This window comes from Oncorhynchus masou, unplaced genomic scaffold (genome assembly GCF_036934945.1).
Source record: "Oncorhynchus masou masou isolate Uvic2021 unplaced genomic scaffold, UVic_Omas_1.1 unplaced_scaffold_1152, whole genome shotgun sequence".
Classification (NCBI taxonomy): Eukaryota; Metazoa; Chordata; class Actinopteri; order Salmoniformes; family Salmonidae; genus Oncorhynchus; species Oncorhynchus masou.
In genome coordinates, this window is record NW_027001272.1 from 132,501 (window position 1) to 152,536 (window position 20,036).

Here is a 20,036-nt window from a genome sequence, read left to right on the forward strand (position 1 = left end):
GGGGAGCACAAAGCAGCCAAGAAGGGGGAGATGGACAGGGGTCTGCCCTCACAAAGCACCAGGCACAGGGGAGGTGGGGGGAGACGGACAGGGGTCTGCCCTCACAAAGCACCAGGCACAGGGGAAGACAATGGGACCGTGGCAGGCCACGACAGCAGATGTAATTAAAGAGATTAGACGGGGAAGTGAGGAAAAGAGCAGCCAGGGGAGGGATGGGGGGCAGAGAGGGAGGGGAGGGAGGGGGACAGAGTGGTTACTCTGTAAACAGTAATGCTGTGGGGGACAGAGAGGTTACTCTGTAAACAGCAATGTTGTGGGGGACAGAGAGGAAGGGGAGGGATGGGGGGACAGAGTGGTTACTCTGTTAACAGTAATGTTGTGGGGGACAGAGAGGAAGGGGATGGATGGGGGGACAGAGTGGTTACTCTGTAAACAGTAATGCTGTGGGGGACAGAGTGGTTACTCTGTAAACAGTAATGCTGTGGGGGACAGAGTGGTTACTCTGTAAACAGTAATGCTGTGGGGGACAGAGAGGGAGGGGAGGGATGGGGGGACAGAGTGGTTACTCTGTAAACAGTAATGCTGTGGGGGACAGAGTGGTTATCCTGTTAACAGTAATGCTGTGGGGGACAGAGTGGTTATCCTGTTAACAGTAATGCTGTGGGGGACAGAGTGGTTATCCTGTTAACAGTAATGCTGTGGGGGACAGAGTGGTTATCCTGTTAACAGTAATGTTGTGGGGGACAGAGAGAGGTGGGATCCTGTTAACAGTAATGCTGTGGGGGACAGAGTGGTTGCTCTGTTAACAGTAATGCTGTGGGGGACAGAGTGGTTATCCTGTTAACAGTGATGCTGTGGGGGACAGAGTGGTTATCCTGTTAACAGTAATGCTGTGGGGGACAGAGAGAGAGGGAGGGGAGGGAGGGAGGACAGAGTGGTTGCTCTGTAAACAGTAATGCTGTGGGGGACAGAGAGGAAGGGGAGGGATGGGGGGACAGAGTGGTTATCCTGTTAACAGTAATGCTGTGGGGGACAGAGTGGTTACTCTGTAAACAGTAATGTTGTGGGGGACAGAGTGGTTACTCTCTAAACAGTAATGCTGTGGGGGACAATGAATGTGTGCATATACATAATGACATTTGTAATGTCTTTATTCGTTTTGGAACTTCTGTGAGTGTAATGTTTACTGAACTTTTATTGTTTATTTCACTTTTGTTTATCTACTTCACTTGCTTTGGCAATGTTAATGTTTCCCATACCAATAAAGCACTTGAATTGAATTGAGGGAGGAAAGGGATGGGGGGGTAGAGTGGTTTCTCAGTAAAAGGTAATGCTGTGGGGAGAGATGGGGGGTAGAGTGGTTTCTCAGTAAAAGGTCATGCTGTGGGGGGGGAGTGGAGATGGGGGGTAGAGTGGTTTCTCAGTAAAAGGTCATGCTGTGGGGGAGAGATGTGGGGGTAGAGTGGTTTCTCAGTAAAAGGTAATGCTGTGGGGAGAGATGGGGGGTAGAGTGGTTTCTCAGTAAAAGGTAATGCTGTGGGGAGAGATGGGGGGTAGAGTGGTTTCTCAGTAAAAGGTCATGCTGTGGGGGAGAGATGTGGGGGGTAGAGTGGTTTCTCAGTAAAAGGTAATGCTGTGGGGGAGAGATGGGGGGTAGAGTGGTTTCTCAGTAAAAGGTCATGCTGTGGGGGAGAGATGTGGGGGTAGAGTGGTTTCTCAGTAAAAGGTAATGCTGTGGGGAGAGATGGGCAATGTAGAGTGGTTTCTCAGTAAAAGGTCATGCTGTGGGGAGAGATGGGGGGTAGAGTGGTTTCTCAGTAAAAGGTAATGCTGTGGGGAGAGATGGGGGTAGAGTGGTTTCTCAGTAAAAGGTAATGCTGTGGGGAGAGATGGGGTGTAGAGTGGTTTCTCAGTAAAAGGTCATGCTGTGGGGAGAGATGGGGGGGTAGAGTGGTTTCTCAGTAAAAGGTAATGCTGTGGGGAGAGATGGGGGGTAGAGTGGTTTCTCAGTAAAAGGTAATGCTGTGGGGGAGATATGGGGTAGAGTGGTTTCTCAGTAAAAGGTCATGCTGTGGGGAAAGATGGGGGTAGAGTGGTTTCTCAGTAAAAGGTAATGCTGTGGGGGAGAGATGGGGGTAGAGTGGTTTCTCTAAAAGGTCAGTAAAAGGTAATGCTGTGGGGAAAGATGGGGTAGAGTGGTTTCTCAGTAAAAGGTCATGCTGTGGGGAAAGATGGGGGTAGAGTGGTTTCTCAGTAAAAGGTAATGCTGTGGGGGAGAGATGGGGGGTAGAGTGGTTTCTCAGTAAAAGGTAATGCTGTGGGGAGAGATGGGGGGTAGAGTGGTTTCTCAGTAAAAGGTAATGCTGTGGGGGAGAGATGGGGGGGGGCTTTCCAGGTGACTGGGGTTCTATTGGATATCAGTTTCCTCATATTTAAATAATTTCAAATGCCCATTTAGCAGTTTACTAAGTAAAGGCTCAGAAAGTACATGTCAAAGGGCAAGTCAATGTAAAGCGCTGCATTCTGTCCCAACCCAGGCATTGTGTTGTTGGGCATCAGTATGAACTCAGTGTGTATTGTTATGGCCTCAACGAGAGGATAGACACACACACGGTGCACCAGATGAGTCGGACGGTGTCGTAGAGCAGAGGACTGGGTAGCACAGACCGCTCTGCTCCGAGAGACACAACTATTAGGAATGCAAGGGGAGTGGCCGAATGATGCGTGAACGGTAGATAGGTGCCGTGATGGTGTGAGCCTGATGCAGCGCGATCCAGAGGACAGATAGCTGCAGGGGACCTGGCCAAGGAAACCGTCCAGCAGACTGACCAGTAGCTAGGTATCTGACTGTGTCCCTGTTTGGTTATGACATTTGTCTCCATGGTGAACCATACCGACAGGGCATACTATGGATATAGAGACCGTATAAATGACTAATTCTTTACTCTGGGTTAAGGTTGTCAGAATATTTAATAAACTTATAAATTCATGAATTCAATTGAAATATAATTCAGGAAGGGGAAAAATGCGCAATTTTTTTATTTTTTATTATTGTATTGAATTGTAATTAATCTGCTGAATAGACTGAATTTGTATTGGAATTGTCTCAACCCCAATTCAATCTGAAATGATGTTCAAGAAATATATTTTCATCCTCAACACACAATTTCCATAGATATCTAACACTGAAAATAACTAATATATAAATACATGACAATAATGACTTGAAAACGACATGGCCAATGGTAGCCTATACACATGTCTTTTTCTCGGTGAAATGGAAATGATCGAATATTATTTTCTACTTGCACTTTATAAATGCTTTTCCCAAGAGTTATTTTCATGGTATTTTTTGCTAAAAGTGGTGGACAAATTAGGACAGTATAGTAATTATAAATCATACCTGAACCTGAAATAACCAACTTAATGTAAAATGCTGAATCTCGAAAGCTATTTTCATTTGCATTTGAAATTACTTCAGTGTGTATTAAATCTTCCCGCCAATCTTAGTTTTAGTATGTTAATGAAATCCCTCTTTTGAAGGAACACGTTCTCCAAGCAAATAGTTGATTATTTCTCAATAAAAATACACTTTTATGCAGTAAAAAAAAACATGTTTTTAATTTAGATACAAATTAGATGATCACTCTAAAGATTCCTGTGGAATGTTAAAGTTGTATAAAAAATATTTAGGAATACGTTCATAAATGTGGATGTGAATGATATGTATGTTTTCTGACTCTTGCAAATGAATAATTTAAGTTATTCTGAACATTTACTGTATAATGGATTTGATTGAGATTGTAACAATGTATAGAAGAAAATGTATTTGTCCTTAGCAAAGTCAAACCTCTTCAGTGAGACTTCGCACTGAGGTACATTAAATATTGTTGCAACAATTACTGGTAATCATTGTATAATTAAATAATGAGATGACCTGTCTCTTTCTGTTGATATTAGTAGTGTATTAGTTCCTGTCTCTTTCTGTTGATATTAGAGTGTATTAGTTCCTGTCTCTTTCTGTTGATATTTGTAGTGTATTAGTTCCTGTTTCTTTCTGTTGATATTTGTAGTGTATTAGTTCCTGTATCTTTCTGTTGATATTATGTTTCTTTCTGTGATATTTGTAGTGTATTAGTTCCTGTTTCTTTCTGTTGATATTAGAGTGTATTAGTTCCTGTTTCTTTCTGTTGATATTTGTAGTGTATTAGTTCCTGTATCTTTCTGTTGATATTATTAGTTCATGTTTCTTTCTGTGATATTTGTAGTGTATTAGTTCCTGTATCTTTCTGTTGATATTAGTAGTGTATTTGCTATATGTTGGCCTGCACCTACAGTATGAGAGAGAAAGAGAGATACTGAAGGTGTAACGACAGATTTCCTCTTCGTCTGAAGAGGAGTAAGGATCGGACCAAGATGCAGCGTGGTAAGTGTTCATGACGATTTATTAAAAACGAACTGAACACTGAAATACAAAACAATAAACAATGTGATGAAAACCGAAACAGTACCATGTGGCGACAAACACTCACACGGAAACAGACACCCACAAACCAACAGTGAAACCCAGGCTACCTCAGTATGATTCTCAATCAGAGACAACTAATGACACCTGCCTCTGATTGAGAACCATACTAGGCTGAACACAAGAACCAACATAGAAAAACAAACCTAGACTGCCCACCCCAACTCACGCCCTGACCATACTAAATAAAGACAAAACAAAGGAACTAAGGTCAGAACTTGACGGAAGGAGGGAGAGAGTGTAATGTGTACTGTTAATTTGTTATTGTTTATTTCACTTTTGTTTATCTATTTCACTTGCTTTGGGAGAGAGAGAAACACAGAGAGAGATGTGTGTGTAGCTTGGTGTATGTGGGGTTTATAGAGTATTAATTTCCAGTAGCAGCATTCTCAAGCCAGAGCCTATTAGGTCACGCGAGTCTCGTGGCTCGCTTTCCATCAGAATTAATCATTGGGGGTTCATTTGAAGCTTCGACAAGTTGCTGTTAATTTAGTGCAGGGGGGACATGCTAGAGTGAAAAGCGGAGGTCCCATCCAATCCCCCTGGGCCTCATTTATCAGCCAACCGCGACGGCCCGGCTTGATTACAATTTGCAAAAAAATTCATTAGAGTTAGCGGGGCAATTGTCAGATCTCTCCCTCTCACCTCGATACTCATATCGCTTTCTCTGTCAAACATCCTCCTCAAGTAGGCTACACAAATTGCTCAGTGTGTGTTCTTTCAATACAATCTAATCTAGCAAATCTGTATTTGAGTAATTGTGTAATGGACATATTTAGTTGTAAGTATCCAGTAATCAAATGCCTGAGTGGATCTCTGTCGGGGTGTGCATGAGTTTGTGCGGAATAGAAGACAACATACAGACACACACACTCCTTCAGAGCGGGTCATGAGAGCTCATCTTGTAGCCAGGCCTGTCAGTGATGCTCAGCCAGAGCGCGAGCTGCCGCAATAAATCTGAGTTTCACAGTAATTCACTCTTTCTGCTACTATGACGAGTTGGGATTTCAGTTTATAATCAAAAAATGTGCTTGGGGAATTTCCAACGATGAATCAGTAGGGAAAATACATTTTACGTGGGTTGAATAGAGGCGACTGTAAACGTTATGATTTGGATAGGCGGTAGGCCTCATAATACAAGATTAATTCCATGTCAATTAAATTGCCTGTTTTTATGTCAGGATTCATAGCCGATTTCCTCTAGTTTATTTTGAAGACATAGCAGCGTTATTTGTGCGTTATCATGGCGTGCGAATTACAAACGATGACTGACATCAAAATGTTGTTCAGGTGCGTGACGTGCTGCGCTTGCCTGGGTTAAATGATGCGCGTGACGATAATAGCGTTGTTGTTGCCGGGGGGGAATAGCGCGCTGTCTAAATGCTGCCAGAGAGACGGAGAGGGGCTACACGACAGAACGATCGTTAAACTACTGCAACAACATCTTGGAGGATGCTTTAGCTGTGAAAGAATGATGGTTGTGTTATTTGAGGACACTTGTGGGCTTAGTCAATACTCATTGGAATAGAGGGTTTTACTTGTATCATTTATATACAGTAGGTCTAGTAGACAATATTATTTAACTCTAAATGTGTTTGTTAAAAACTCGTTTTTTTTACAAATTGCTTTTTAGAACATTGTAAAAAAAACGTTGTTTATTTAAATAATATATTTGTCCTAAAATGTGTAGCCTAGCCTATTTAATATTCCAAGAAAGGCGAATTATAATAACCAATATTGTTTTAAATTAGTTTATATAACACCGATAAATACAATATCAGAATATGTTATTTTATAATTTAGCCTAGTGACATTTGAAACGGTTTAATATGTTTAGGGTAGACTATAGACCTACTGTGGTAGCGCTGACAGATGGAGTTTAACGCAGGCTATTCATGTGCGGAACATGACATAGACCAACAGAGATCCTTAGAGATCACAAGGGGAAAGTCCTGCAAGTAGGCCTGCGTTGTATTTTAGTCGCCAATCTTATCAAAATACATTTGTGAAATTGTCCACCTCAATAGATGTAAATATGAAATGGCAAAGCAATTGGCGCGCTGGAAGGCTTACAAGTCACCTCTTTGTCCCGGTAAATGAGGCGCTCTGGGCCCGGGGCAAGGTGAGGCCGAAAATCAAGACTGACACCAGGCCGCGACCTTCTTAAACAGCCGTGCTCGTGACGTTTCACTCGGATGGGAATTGGTGTTCCTCACAGCCTTGGAGGAACCTTGGAGTTTCATTCACCCTGGCCGATAGGACCCACCCCCTGTCATAACACGAGATTGCGTCGCCGAGCGAGATCTTCTTACATATTTATTGTTGGCATGCATTAGGTTGATTTGCTCCAACATACGCGACGAGGTTGGCCTTAATTCCAGAGGGTGGCTGCAGAGCAGAGCTGTAAAACTGTCACCTCCCTGGCTGAGCAGCTGTAAAACTGTCACCTGTAAACCTCCAGTTGGGCTGACTGCATGGCATTACCTCTCACTGGTCCTGGACCTGTAAACCTCACAGATAAACCTCACAGTTGGTCCTGCCTCTGCATTACCTGTAAACCTCACAGTTGGTCCTGCCTCTGCATTACCTGCAGTTGGTCCTGCCCTGTAAACCTCACAGTTGGTCCTGCCTCTGCATTACCTGTAAACCTCACAGTTGGTCCTGCCTCTGCATTACCTGTAAACCTCACAGTTGGTCCTGCCTCTGCATTACCTGTAAACCTCACAGTTGGTCCTGCCTCCGCAATATCTGCACAACTCACAGTTGGTGCAGGAAAAATTATATAATTCTGAAAGTCATTAATTATAATAGTATAATGACATGGTTATTACAAGTAATAGTCTTAATAATAATAGTATAAATTGTGTTGTAAATGAAATCTAAACGAAATCGTGTCGTTAATCACCCTTAATTCAAAGATAAAATGCATACGCAATTATCTTCCTTAGTGGATTGTGAAAATAATATTTGTCACTTGCAGACAACAAATTGAATAATCCCAAATGAACATTTGATATATTGGTGAAAATAATAATCAACCAAGGAATTCAAATATCATGATCAACTCGAAGCCCAGCACTCAAGAAAGCACCTGTAAACCCGCGCATGCGTAATTACGCTAAAGAATGGAATGACAATAAACAAACTGACAAATTGTTGACAATTGCTAATGGTTCATCTTTAATGCACACTTTATTATTTACTCAATAAGTCGTGGAATGTTAGTTACTTTTTGCACAATATTAAATAAATTAGCAGCGTGCTCCTTGACTGTTGAAAAAGTCACAATGAAGAAAAATCATTCAAGCAACCATGGAATGAAACAATGGAAACAAACTCAAACTCAGAACAGAAGCAGGATGCTTTTACAGGGCCACTGCTTTTTGGAGGAGATGATTGATGGTTGAGGTGTCTGAGGTGTTTGTAGGCTATGTGTACAATATGTGTACTGGTTTGGGGGGGGGGGGGGGGTAAAATTAGAAATTATAAAAGTGCTCCCTTTGGGACAAAGGTTTGCGCCTGCTGCAAAAACAACAATAATACAAGCAAGGTCCTTCAGAATCGGCAGCACAAACCTCAAAGAAAATCTAACAGACGTAAAAGTAGGTTATATTTTTAATCAATATCTCGGAAATGTACAATTGGATGTATTGTTGTCTTGTTGTATTGTCCTCAATTTGGTCCCATGGCGGTTATAGTTATGGTCCATCTCGGTATTTACACTCGTAACCAAGGTGATACATATGTCACCATTTTGAGTTTTTTGTCTTGATATTTAATCAGTTTACCATCAGTGGATCGACTCAGCAGTAATGCAGAGGAAAAGCAATGTACCATCAATTCATTTGCTCTCCTCTGTCTTACAAAGATTTACAAAGACTCACCAAAGGATAAACTTGGTTTGTGATTATCAGTAGTCCAATTCCAAAATAACGTGTGTGCTGTTTTTCAGTTTTTAAACAGTGTTATTAACTTAATCTGTATTTCGTCCATCGGTTTAACATAAAGAAATGTTATGGTCTGGCTTGCTCTAACTGTTGGTGCTGACTCCTTATTGCAAACCGGCTGACGTGCACAGGGATAGGCACCACGATTTTAGGGTTCCTAGAGGGCTCGCCGGTTTTGGAATTGACGTTACCAGCCTTTACGCGTTTCCACTTGGCCCTCCGGTTCTGGAACCAGATCTTGACTTGAACTTCGCTGAGTTTCAAGGCATGCGCAATCTGAGAGCGTTCCGTTAAAGACAGGTATTTCTTACAATGAAACTCCTTCTCCAGTTCCAAGAGCTGCTCGCTCGTGAACGCCGTTCTCCGCCGCCGGTTCTTACCGGTAGACGTGGTGCTGCCAGTGCCGTTGGACCCATGGACGCCCTCATCCACGTTACCCTCCCCATCATCTTTCTGACACATCGAGTTACCCGTCATGTTGTCGTCGGAGCTGTAGTCTAAATCGCTGTCCATTGAGAAGCTCTCATCTCTTCTATTGCATTCGTCCTCTTTCGGGTCTTCTTTGCCGTGGGTTCTGGCTGTGTGGGTAAGGAAATAGAACAGGTTAGTTTAGGTTATATTGACCTCAAAATAGAAAAGTCAATGACAACGTGTAACCTATAATGGACTGATATGCAACAGTTTATGAGTCTATATAATGGATAACCATAATTATACTTTTAAATAAATATTTTGCTTTAAAAAACAAGCAACTTTTCTTCTACATTTGATTAATCACTAACGTTGTGTGTATTGTATCAACATTTCGTTTCATGAGTAAAAACCCACGAGTAGACTTTACATATTGTGTTAGAGGAAAACAATAGCTTATTATATTATGGAGCAAATTAGGAACAAATTATATTATGTCTCTGGACGTATTTAAGTGAAATGAAAGTTATTTTAGTAAACATATATTTAAGTAAATATTTATCAAATTAGGCCCATCGGCTGTATCATGACACATCATGTATGAAATAGGCCCCGCGCTTACTATAATTCCATTCATTTTAGAGACAAAATCAATTGATTTATATTATACAATATCTTAAACGCACTTCCGGAGTTAGTGTTTCTTACATGTATTTCATAATACATATAGACCCTCATATAAATGACTCGGTCGACTTTAAATTCTGATCACAGTTTTATAGACATTCAAATACTGCAGGCGCTTTCCCATCCTTCAATTAAAATAGGCTCATTTAGTCATTTAGTTTGCCCCCAGGCACTATTCATTGAAAAGCCTGAAATAAACGTATTTGATATGCGGATATCATGTCAAGCTTCTCAAGACAAAATATGTAAGCGTCCATGTAAAGAATTTGTTTAAAAAAAGAAGAAGACATTTTTCACTCAGGGGCAACTGCCACTTTCTATCACTATACTTTAATCGTTGTCATTTGATGTGAAATGCACAGGATATAGCCTACGCCAACACTGAGGGAGTAGAACTTATAAGTTATCCTCAAATGGCACTTGGGTCCTTTTTTTGTACGTTGATGACGTAGCTCTATTGATAATATTGGTCCGTTAGCTAATAGGCCTAATAGCATAATTAATGAGATAAAGTTTAGAGTTCGAATTACTTCTTATAAGGAACCTCGCAAATGTGCACTATTATTTATTTATTTATTTATTTATTTATGTATCTTTATAATATGCCTAATAAATACTAGTGTTTGCTTTGAACTTCTCTTTTACAACTTACAAATAATATCTAATTTATCCAAGAACATTAGGTTACATTTTAGTCATGTAGCAGACGCTCTTGTTCAGAGTGACTTACAGTTAGTGCGTCCAAGCACAAGACAGCCACAAATCCCAAACACAGTCAAACGTTTCCTCAATATAACCTTACGTCAAGTAAACAACCCTGTCCAGCAGAGTCCAGACAAAACAGAGTTTACTGTACCTGTGGATGACTGCAATGGCTCTGAGTCGTGGTAGGAGGGAAGCGTCGCGGACTCCTTTCCTAGAAATGTCTTTCCGTCATCCCCATCCAAACGAATGTCCTGAGATTTATTGAAGGCGGCGTGGAGAGACTGCGAGCCGAACTTCCTCGCCGCCTCCTGGTGCTGCTGTGAAGCCGAGAACCCTCCAGGCAGGCTGGCCATCAGGGTGGAGGTGAGCGCCATGCCCTGAGCCAGGCTAGAGCAGAAAGAGTTCTGGAGGCTGGGGATCTGGTGGTGCGGATGGGTAGCCGAGAGCCCCTGCTGCAGGGCGGACTGGGGTAGGGCAGGGGGCGGCGGAGGGTGCGGTGGGAGCACCACTGACCGGTACGGCATGAACATGGGGTAACCGGTGTAGACGAAGTGTCCCGGGCTGGGCTGAGGGGGACCGCCGATCAGAGAGTCGATACTGAAGGCAGTGGTGCTTCCCAGTGGGCGCTGCATCATCATAAACGAAGGGCTGAACGCTGCACTCATATGATCTGATGGAAGGAATGTCAATCAAGGAAATGTTACTGGAGAAATGGAAGGGGGCGATGACACCTGCAGTCTTCCTTGGGTTCGGAAGTCACCAACTTCACAACGTTGTTATTCGACAGACAACCGACCTTAGAAATGTCGACGTTTTGGTAATCCCGTGATTATTTGTTCGTTTCTCGCGATTAAATACAACCATTCCATCAACATTGCAGATGGTCGACACACGATACTGGAGAGTGGAGATGTGTCCAGATCATCAGAATTAGCAACCAACTTGGAGCCGTGGTCGTTTCCGAATATAGCAGAACTCATGTGGCCCCTTTTGGTTTACCTTGCGCTCGGATAGCGGGAGCCAAAGCCCATTCCAAGTGCCAATCAATATCCTCGAGTTGTAGCTGACGTTCTGACCATTTGACAACAACAATCTTATATTCGATGATACTCGGTTTCCGCACGTCTGTCTAACTCACTCTAGAGAGTAGAGTGATGCTACTCCGTTCTACAACATCCAGATGTTAAGCAAGGAGTTTAAATTCCGCTCCCTCTGTTTGATCGGCTCTTCCACTCGCAAGGACCACCCTCTCATCGCGCTCTCGCATTTCATTGGTCGCTGTTAAACTGTTGGGCTAGCCTAGCTGTCATTCGTCACATAGACCTGTGAGGGCTGGCTTCGGTCTGGGTCTAGGAAATAAATGCCAATTATGTGGATTTGTAAAGCGAAGGCTATACACATCCTAAGGGACCATAATGCAAATGGGAATTCGCTAGGCTACACATGCAATATGCACGCACACATATTGACTACAACTGTCTTCCTTACATTAAATGTATAAAACATAAAAATAACTATTTGTACTGAATAGGGTTGCAAAATTAATTTTGAAAAAGTCAATAAATTCCCTGGTTTTCCCGAAGTCCGGGTTGGAGGAAATAAGTAGGAAATTCGGAATCTTCCAACCAGGATTTTTGGAAAACCAGGGAATCTGTTGAAAGTTAACGGAATTTTGCAACCCCAGTACCGAATATGTGTGTGTGTGTGTGTGTGTATGCATGTGTTGTTGCTTTGTGTGTTTTTATTTTAAAAAATCCTGTTCCACCTTTTCAGAATGACGAAAAGACTGTTCCCTGATATTATGTCCACTTATACCTAAAGGAAGCTTAGATCAAACAGTGGAAGGTCCACATTCACTACTGACCAGGCTACCAATGGGCCTTCAGATGAAGTGAGAGCTGGAGAGGAGATGGAGGTTAGATGGAGAGATGGTGTGCAGATGGAGAGAGGGAGGGTAGATATAGAGATGGAGGGTAGATATAGAGATGGAGGGTAGATATAGAGATGGAGGTTAGATGTAGAGATGGAGGTTAGATGTAGAGATGGAGGTTAGATGTAGAGATGGAGGTTAGATGTAGAGATGGAGGTTAGATGTAGAGATGGAGGTTAGATGTAGAGATGGAGGTTAGATGTAGAGATGGAGGTTAGATGTAGAGATGGAGGTTAGATGTAGAGATGGAGGTTAGATGTAGAGATGGAGGTTAGATGTAGAGATGGAGGTTAGATGTAGAGATGGAGGTTAGATGTAGAGATGGAGGTTAGATGTAGAGATGGAGGTTAGATATTGAGGTTAGATACAGATATGGAGGTTAGATATTGAGGTTAGATATAGATATGGAGGTTAAATATAGAGATGGAGTGATGGAGGTTAGATATAGAGATGGAGGTTAGATATGGAGGGTATATATAGAGATGGAGGTTAGATATAGAGATGGAGGTTAGATATAGAGATGGAGGTTAGATATAGAGATGGAGGTTAGATATAGAGATGGAGGTTAGATATAGAGATGGAGGTTAGATATAGAGATGGAGGTTAGATATAGAGATGGAGGTTAGATAGATATGGAGAGATGGAGGTTAGATATAGAGATGGAGGTTAGATATAGAGATGGAGGTTAGATATAGAGATGGAGGGTAGATATGGAGATGGAGGGTAGATATGGAGATGGAGGTTAGATATAGAGATGGAGGGTAGATATGGAGATGGAGGGTAGATATGGAGAGGGAGGGGAGATGAAGATATGGAGGGTAGATATAGAGATGGAGGGTAGATATTGAGGTTAGATATAGATATGGAGGTTAAATATAGAGATGGAGGTTAGATGGAGTGATGGAGGTTAGATATAGAGATGGAGGTTAGATATGGAGCTCAGATATGGAGGGTAGATATTGAGATGGAGGTTAAATATAGAGATGGAGGTTAGATATAGAGATGGAGGTTAGATATAGAGATGGAGGTTAGATATAGAGATGGAGGTTAGATATAGAGATGGAGGTCAGATATAGAGATGGAGGTCAGATATAGAGATGGAGGTCAGATATAGAGATGGAGGTCAGATATAGAGATGGAGGTCAGATATAGAGATGGAGGTCAGATATAGAGATGGATGTTAGATATAGAGATGGATGTTAGATATAGAGATGGAGGGTATATTTAGAGATGGAGGGTATATTTAGAGATGGAGGGTATATTTAGAGATGGAGGGTATATTTAGAGATGGAGGGTATATTTAGAGATGGAGGGTAGATTGAGTGATGGAGGGTAGATTGAGTGATGGAGGGTAGATTGAGTGATGGAGGGTGGATATAGAGATGGAGGTTGGATGGAGTGATGGAGGTTAGATATACAGATGGAGGTTAGATATGGAGGTTCGGTACAGATATGGAGGTTAGATATTGAGATGGAGGTTAGATTTTGAGGTTAGATATAGATATGGAGGTTAGATATAGTGATGGAGTGATGGAGGTTAGATATAGAGATGGAGGTTAGATATAGAGATGGAGGTTAGATATAGAGATGGAGGTTAGATATAGAGATGGAGGTTAGAAATGGAGATGGAGGGGAGATATGGAGATGGATGGAGGGGAGATATGGAGATGGAGGTTAGATATGGAGATGGAGGTTCGTAATAGAGATGGAGGTTAGATATAGAGATGGAGGTTAGATATAGAGTATGGATATAGAGATGGAGGTTAGATATGGAGATGGAGGTTAGATATGGAGGTTAGATATGGAGGTTAGATATGGAGATGGAGGTTAGATATGGAGATGGAGGTTAGATATGGAGATGGAGGTTAGATATGGAGATGGAGATGGATGGAGGTTAGATAGAGATGGAGATGGAGGTTAGATATGGAGATCGAGGTTAGATATAGAGATGGAGGTTAGATATGGAGCTTAGATATGGAGCTTAGATATAGAGATGGAGGTTAGATATGGAGGTTAGATATAGATATGGAGGTTAGATATAGAGATGGAGGTTAGATATAGAGATGGAGGTTAGATATAGAGATGGAGGTTAGATATAGAGATGGAGGTTAGATATAGAGATGGAGGTTAGATATAGAAATGGAGGTTAGATATAGAGATGGCGGTTAGATATAGAGATGGCGGTTAGATATAGAGATGGAGGTTAGATATAGAGATGGAGGGTAGATATAGAGATGGAGGTTAGATAGAGATGGAGGTTAGATATAGAGATGGAGCTTAGATATAGAGATGGAGGTTAGATAGAGATGGAGGTTAGATATAGAGATGGAGGTTAGATATAGAGATTGAGGTTAGATATAGAGATGGAGGTTAGATATAGAGATGGAGGTTAGATATAGAGATGGAGGTTAGATATAGAGATGGAGGTTAGATATAGAGATGGAGGTTAGATATAGAGATGGAGGTTAGAGATTAGAGGTTAGATATAGAGATTTGGAGGTTAGATATGGAGGTTAGATAGAGATGGAGGTTAGATATAGAGATGGAGGTTAGATATAGAGATGGAGGTTAGATATAGAGATGGAGGTTAGATATAGAGATGGAGGTTAGATATAGAGATGGAGGTTAGATATAGAGATGGGAGGTAGATGGAGATAGATGGAGGGTAGATATGGAGGATAGATGGAGAGATGGTTAGATGAGAGATGGAGGGTAGATGAGAGATGGAGGGTGGATGAAAAGATGGAGAGGAGATGGAAATGAGATGGAGGGGAGATGGATTGATGGAGATGGGGAGATGGAGGAGAGATGGAGGGTAGATGAGGAGATGGAAGTTAGATGGGGAGATGGAGGAGAGATGGAGGGTAGATGGAGACATGGAGGGTAGATGAGGAGATGGAAGTTAGGTGAGGGTAGATGGAATGATGGAGGTAGATGAAAAGTTGGAGATGGAAGTTAGGTAGATGGAGGGTAGATGGAGTGATGAAGGGTTGATGGAGAAATGGTGAGATGGAGGATAGATTAAGAAAATAAGTGTGGATGGAGAGATGGTTAAATGGAAGGTAGATGGAGAGAAAGATGGAGAGATTGAGATGGAGGGTAGATGGAGAGATGGATGGAGAGATGGATGGAGAGATAGATGGAGAGTAGATGGAGGGTAGATGGAGAGATGGTTAAATGGAGGGTAGATGGAGATTTTATGAGGAGATGGAGGTTAGATGGGGAGATGGAGGATAGATGGAGGGTAGATGGAGACATGGAGGGTAGATGAGGAGATGGAAGTTAGGTGAGGGTAGATGGAATAATGGAGGGTAGATGAAAAGATGGAGATGGAAGTTAGGTAGATGGAGGGTAGATGGAGTGATGAAGGGTTGATGGAGAGATGGGTTGATGGAGAGATGGTGAGATGGAGGATAGATTAAGAAAATAAGGGTAGATGGAGAGATGGTTAAATGGAAGGTAGATGGAGAGAAAGATGGAGAGATTGAGATGGAGAGATGGATGGAGAGATGGAGATGAGGGTAGATGGAGAGATGTAGGGTAGATGGTTAGATGGAGAGCTGGAGGGTTAGATGGAGAGCTGGAGGGTAGATGGAGAAATGGAGGGTAGATGGAGAGATGACTAGCTGGAGAGCTGGTGGGTAGATGGAGGGGTAGATGGAGAGATGCAAGGTAGATGGAGAGATGCAAGGTAGATGGAGAGATGGAGGGGTAGATGGAGAGATGGAGGGGTAGATGGAGAGATGGAGGGGTAGATGGAGAGATGCAAGGTAGATGGAGAGATGGAGGGCAAATTGAGAAATGGAGGGAAGATGGAGAGGAAATGGAGAGATGACGAGATGGAGAGCCTTCCATGACACCCTTTTTGGTTCCAGGTAGAACCGTCTGTGGAAAGGGTTCTACATGGAACCCAAATGGTTTCTACATCTTATGGGGACAGCTGAAGAACTCTTTTAGATTGATAGCACTTGTTGTTTTCTTAGTGTACTCACAACCTCTAGTGTGTTGATACAGCTGGAATTAAATGAGTTGAATCAACATCAGGAGAATATATTTAGGAAGCTGAAAGGACGTTGCTGATAGAAATGTCATGTATAGAGCTGCCGTGAGTCCTTATTCTCCATAAGAGAGAATCATACTGTATCGGCTCTACAGTAATGTATTTCTATGGTTAATATTGCCCTGACTGAACAAACCCCAGCAACTCCGGCTGGCTAAGCTTTATAATACATGTATAATAATACATGTGCCATTTAGCAGAGGCTTTTATCCAAAGCCACTTACAGTTGTAAGTGCATGTACATTTTGGTAAGCTTTGATCCATCTAGTAGAATGAGAGCACTGAGTGATTTGTGATGTTCCATCTAGTAGAATGAGAGCCTGTGAGTGATTTGTGATGTTGATACTGTATAATGTACCAGGTTAATAACATGCATGGACAAACCTCTGCTTGATGTGAGACCTTCGTATGGTGCCGTCCCATCTCTTGTCGCTGCCATAGTTCATTCACTGCTGCTCGCTTCCTATCCAGATATTGTTTGTGCATTTGAATAACAGTCTTGATACGAGTCAGTAGCCACAGTGCCTATTGATGTTCATGATGACCAATAAATGTCCTTCAAGTCACTGCTGTGTAAAAGGCAGCCTCTCATAGCGCCACCATACTTTACTATTAGGTGAGCTGTCAGTTAATATTGGGGAGGTGGGTGCTCCCCACCTAACTGCTAAACCTTCCTAAAGCCAGATCCACTCCTTGAGCCAATCCAGGGGAATGTGTGGGAGCCCAGGCTCCCTCCAGCCCCAACCCCCCAGCCCAGGGTCCCCCAGCCGCAACCCCCCCCCAGCCCAGGTTCCCCCCAGTCCAGGTTCCCCCAGCCGCAACCACCCCCAGACCAGGTTCCCCCCAGCCCCAGCCCCAGTGCCCCAGCCCAGGGTCCCCCTAGCCCCAATGCCCCAGCCCAGGGTCCCCCCAGCCCCAACCCCCCAGCCCAGGCTCCCCAAGCCCCATCCACCCAGCCCAGGGTCCTCCAGCCACATCCCCCCAGCCCAGGTTCCCCCCAGCCCCAACGTCCCAGCCCAGGTTCCCCCCAGCCCCAACCCCCAGCCCAGGCTTCCCCACTTCAACCATGTAGCCCAGGCTCCCCCTACCCCAACCCCCAAGCCCAAGGTCCACCCAGCCCTAACCCCCAGCCCAGGCTCCCTACTACACCAAGTCCCCCAATCCTCGGCTCCAGCTCCGACCCCTCACCCCCAGCTCTCATCTACTCCCACCCCTTCTCCCTCCAGGGTCATAAGGACACCATCTCATTAAAGGCTGCCTGATCCACAACTGCAATGCAGACATTAAATAGCAGTATTTTTCAATTAGGGCTGACAAATTCAATCAAAATTCCATAGATTAGGATGAAATGAGGCATGGGTCATTTACAAGGGAATTTAATTGCACAGCCATTAGACAATAGTACAGCAGTCACTGTCTCATTATCAATCATGTGGGGACATCAATAGTAAAGGGTTGTAAAGGGGGGAGGGAAAGAGAGGAGAGGGAGATAGAAGTGTGTGTGTCACTGTGTGTGTGTTTGTGTGTGACCGTGTGTGTGTACACCGTGTTTGTGTGTGCATGCGCTCTCACTAATGCACTGCAGTGCCACCGCTGCAGAACAGCTACTAAATATCCCTCTTTTATACTTATAAATTATCCAGTTTAATTAACAACATGGATTATGATTGGAATATGATTTAATTAAACCTTTCCTGCATGCTAGTGATCACCATCATCCATTATACTGGGGACAGGGGAGTATAACTGCAGACTAAATGAAGCTGAGGCTTGTTAAGGAGCTGCTTACTGCTAGAACAATAACATCAGACTACTTCCACAACGAATAGAATGAAATAATACTTCTGGACTGAACTGGGATACAATCAAACAGTGTATTAATCACAACGATGCCAAGAATGGCCCCTACCCGAGCATTTATCTGTTATCAAACGGAGCATTCGCCGTGAGCCTACACTGATATGTGGATTTAAGCGGAGGGGGTGTGGTGGATGAAGCAATTACAACGATGTTTTGACTGAAGGCTGCAGTTGGAGGGAGGTAGAAAGGAGAAAAATTGGATTTGAAAATGTTGCCTCCAGCGTTCGACCATTCAACATTATTTAGTTGGAGTGTCTCGGTCGGGCTCAACCTTTTCAGAAAGATCTAAATGTCAGCTATAATTTATTCTGCTCAGTTCAGATTTCTTTGTGAAAACACATATCTCATTGTTTGCCTTACTTTTCGATTAGACTCCATTACTAGGACTGGAAAAAGTATGGAAAAGCACCGAACTCACCTCTCAGATTGAGTTTCCGTTCACGCCCCCCCCATCCCAAATCAATGAACATTTAGAGTTGCCATAGGATTTTTGATTATTAAAGCTTAAACGAATCCAATTGATTTACCTTTAATAAGTCTGTCCCCGATGATGACCAATCAAACAGAAGGAAGCCTGATCCACAATGGCGACTTTGACTAGAGCAGAACCTGGCGTCCGTTCCAAATCGCACCCCTTTCCCTATTTAGGGCTCATAGCGCTCTGGACAACAGTAGTGCAGTATAAAAGGGTGCTATTTGGGATGTTCACAGGAAGGAGCCTGTCTTCAGCCAAATCTCCAGAAACACAACAGCTTAGCTATTGATCCTGTAGCCATTCCTCTTCTTTCTCTTTAGGCTCATCACATCATCCATTCTAGTAGCGATCAATGCCCCCAGAGAGGAGAGATTTAAACTATTCTGACATTCTCTTGTGGCCTTTGTGCATAATCTTTTACCCCACCACTATTCAATTACTTCAAATCAAAGTTTATTGGTCGTGTACACAGTTTAGCAGGTGTTATAGCAGATGCAGTGACATGCTTATGTTCCTAGCTCCTAACAACCCACTGGGCACAGACGTCAATTCAATGTCTATTCCACGTTGGTTCAACATCATTTCATTAAAATGACGTGGAAGCAGCATTGATTCAACCAGTGTGTTCCCAGTCGGAATGTAAGGGAAAAAAAGTGAAATCTAGAACAGCGGAACAAATCTGATTAATAGCCCAAATAGCCCTGTAGCAGTAATCAGATGCAATGCGTACTGTAGGCCCGATCTACACGGGGACAACGTACAACAGTAGATATACAGTACCAGTCAAACGTTTGGACACACCTACTCATTCCAGGATTTGTCTTTATTTTTTTAAACTATTTTCTACCATGTAGAATAATAGTGAAGACATCAAAACTATGAAATAACACACATGGAATCATGTAGTAACCAAAAAAGTGTTAAACAAATCTAAATATATTTTATATTTGAGATTCTTCAAAGTTGCCACCCTTTGTTGCCTTGATGACAGCTCTTGGCATGGTGTGGAGTTGCCATAGGATTTCTGGTCTGGTGTGGTAAAACCAAACAACTGACAGGGCAGTGAGACTGACAGGGCAGTGAGACTGACAGGGCAGTGAGACTGACAGGACAGTGAGACTGACAGGACAGTGAGACTGACACGGTTCAATTCCTCTTGGTGAGATTGGCTGAAGCATCAGTGATCAGCACCTTTAGGGGCAGCTTGATCTTCTAGCCCAGTGGTTCCCAAACGTTTAATAGTCCCGTACCCCTTCAAACATTCAACCTCCAGCTGCGTACCCCCTCTAGCACCAGGGTCAGTGTGCTCTCAAATGTTGTTTTTTGACATCATTGTTAGCCTGCCACACACACGATACATTTAGTAAACATAAGAATGAGTGTGAGTTTTTGTCACAACTCGGATCATGGGAAGTGACAAAGAGCTCTTATCCATC

The 20,036-nt window shown here is 43.0% G+C and overlaps 1 protein-coding gene across 1 annotated transcript; it reads right to left on the reverse strand.

The window, feature by feature from the left end:
• Positions 1 to 8,538: 8,538 nt before the first annotated feature.
• Positions 8,539 to 10,940, reverse strand: LOC135529384 (homeobox protein GBX-2-like). Its single transcript, XM_064958155.1, has 2 exons — positions 10,408 to 10,940; positions 8,539 to 9,046 (listed from the first exon to the last, which is right to left on the reverse strand). Exons 1-2 carry the CDS (start codon positions 10,938 to 10,940, stop codon positions 8,539 to 8,541), a joined length of 1,041 nt encoding a protein of 346 aa, XP_064814227.1.
• Between the last annotated feature and the right edge of the window lie 9,096 nt (positions 10,941 to 20,036).

Bases quoted from the DNA above. Each gene is read 5' to 3' on its own strand.
- LOC135529384 (XM_064958155.1), bottom strand. From the start codon at position 10,940: ATGAGTGCAGCGTTCAGCCCTTCGTTTATGATGATGCAGCGCCCACTG. The intron at 9,047-10,407 runs GTCTGGACTCTG...CCACACAGCCAG, and splicing joins GGTACAGTAAACTCTGTTTT to AACCCACGGCAAAGAAGACC.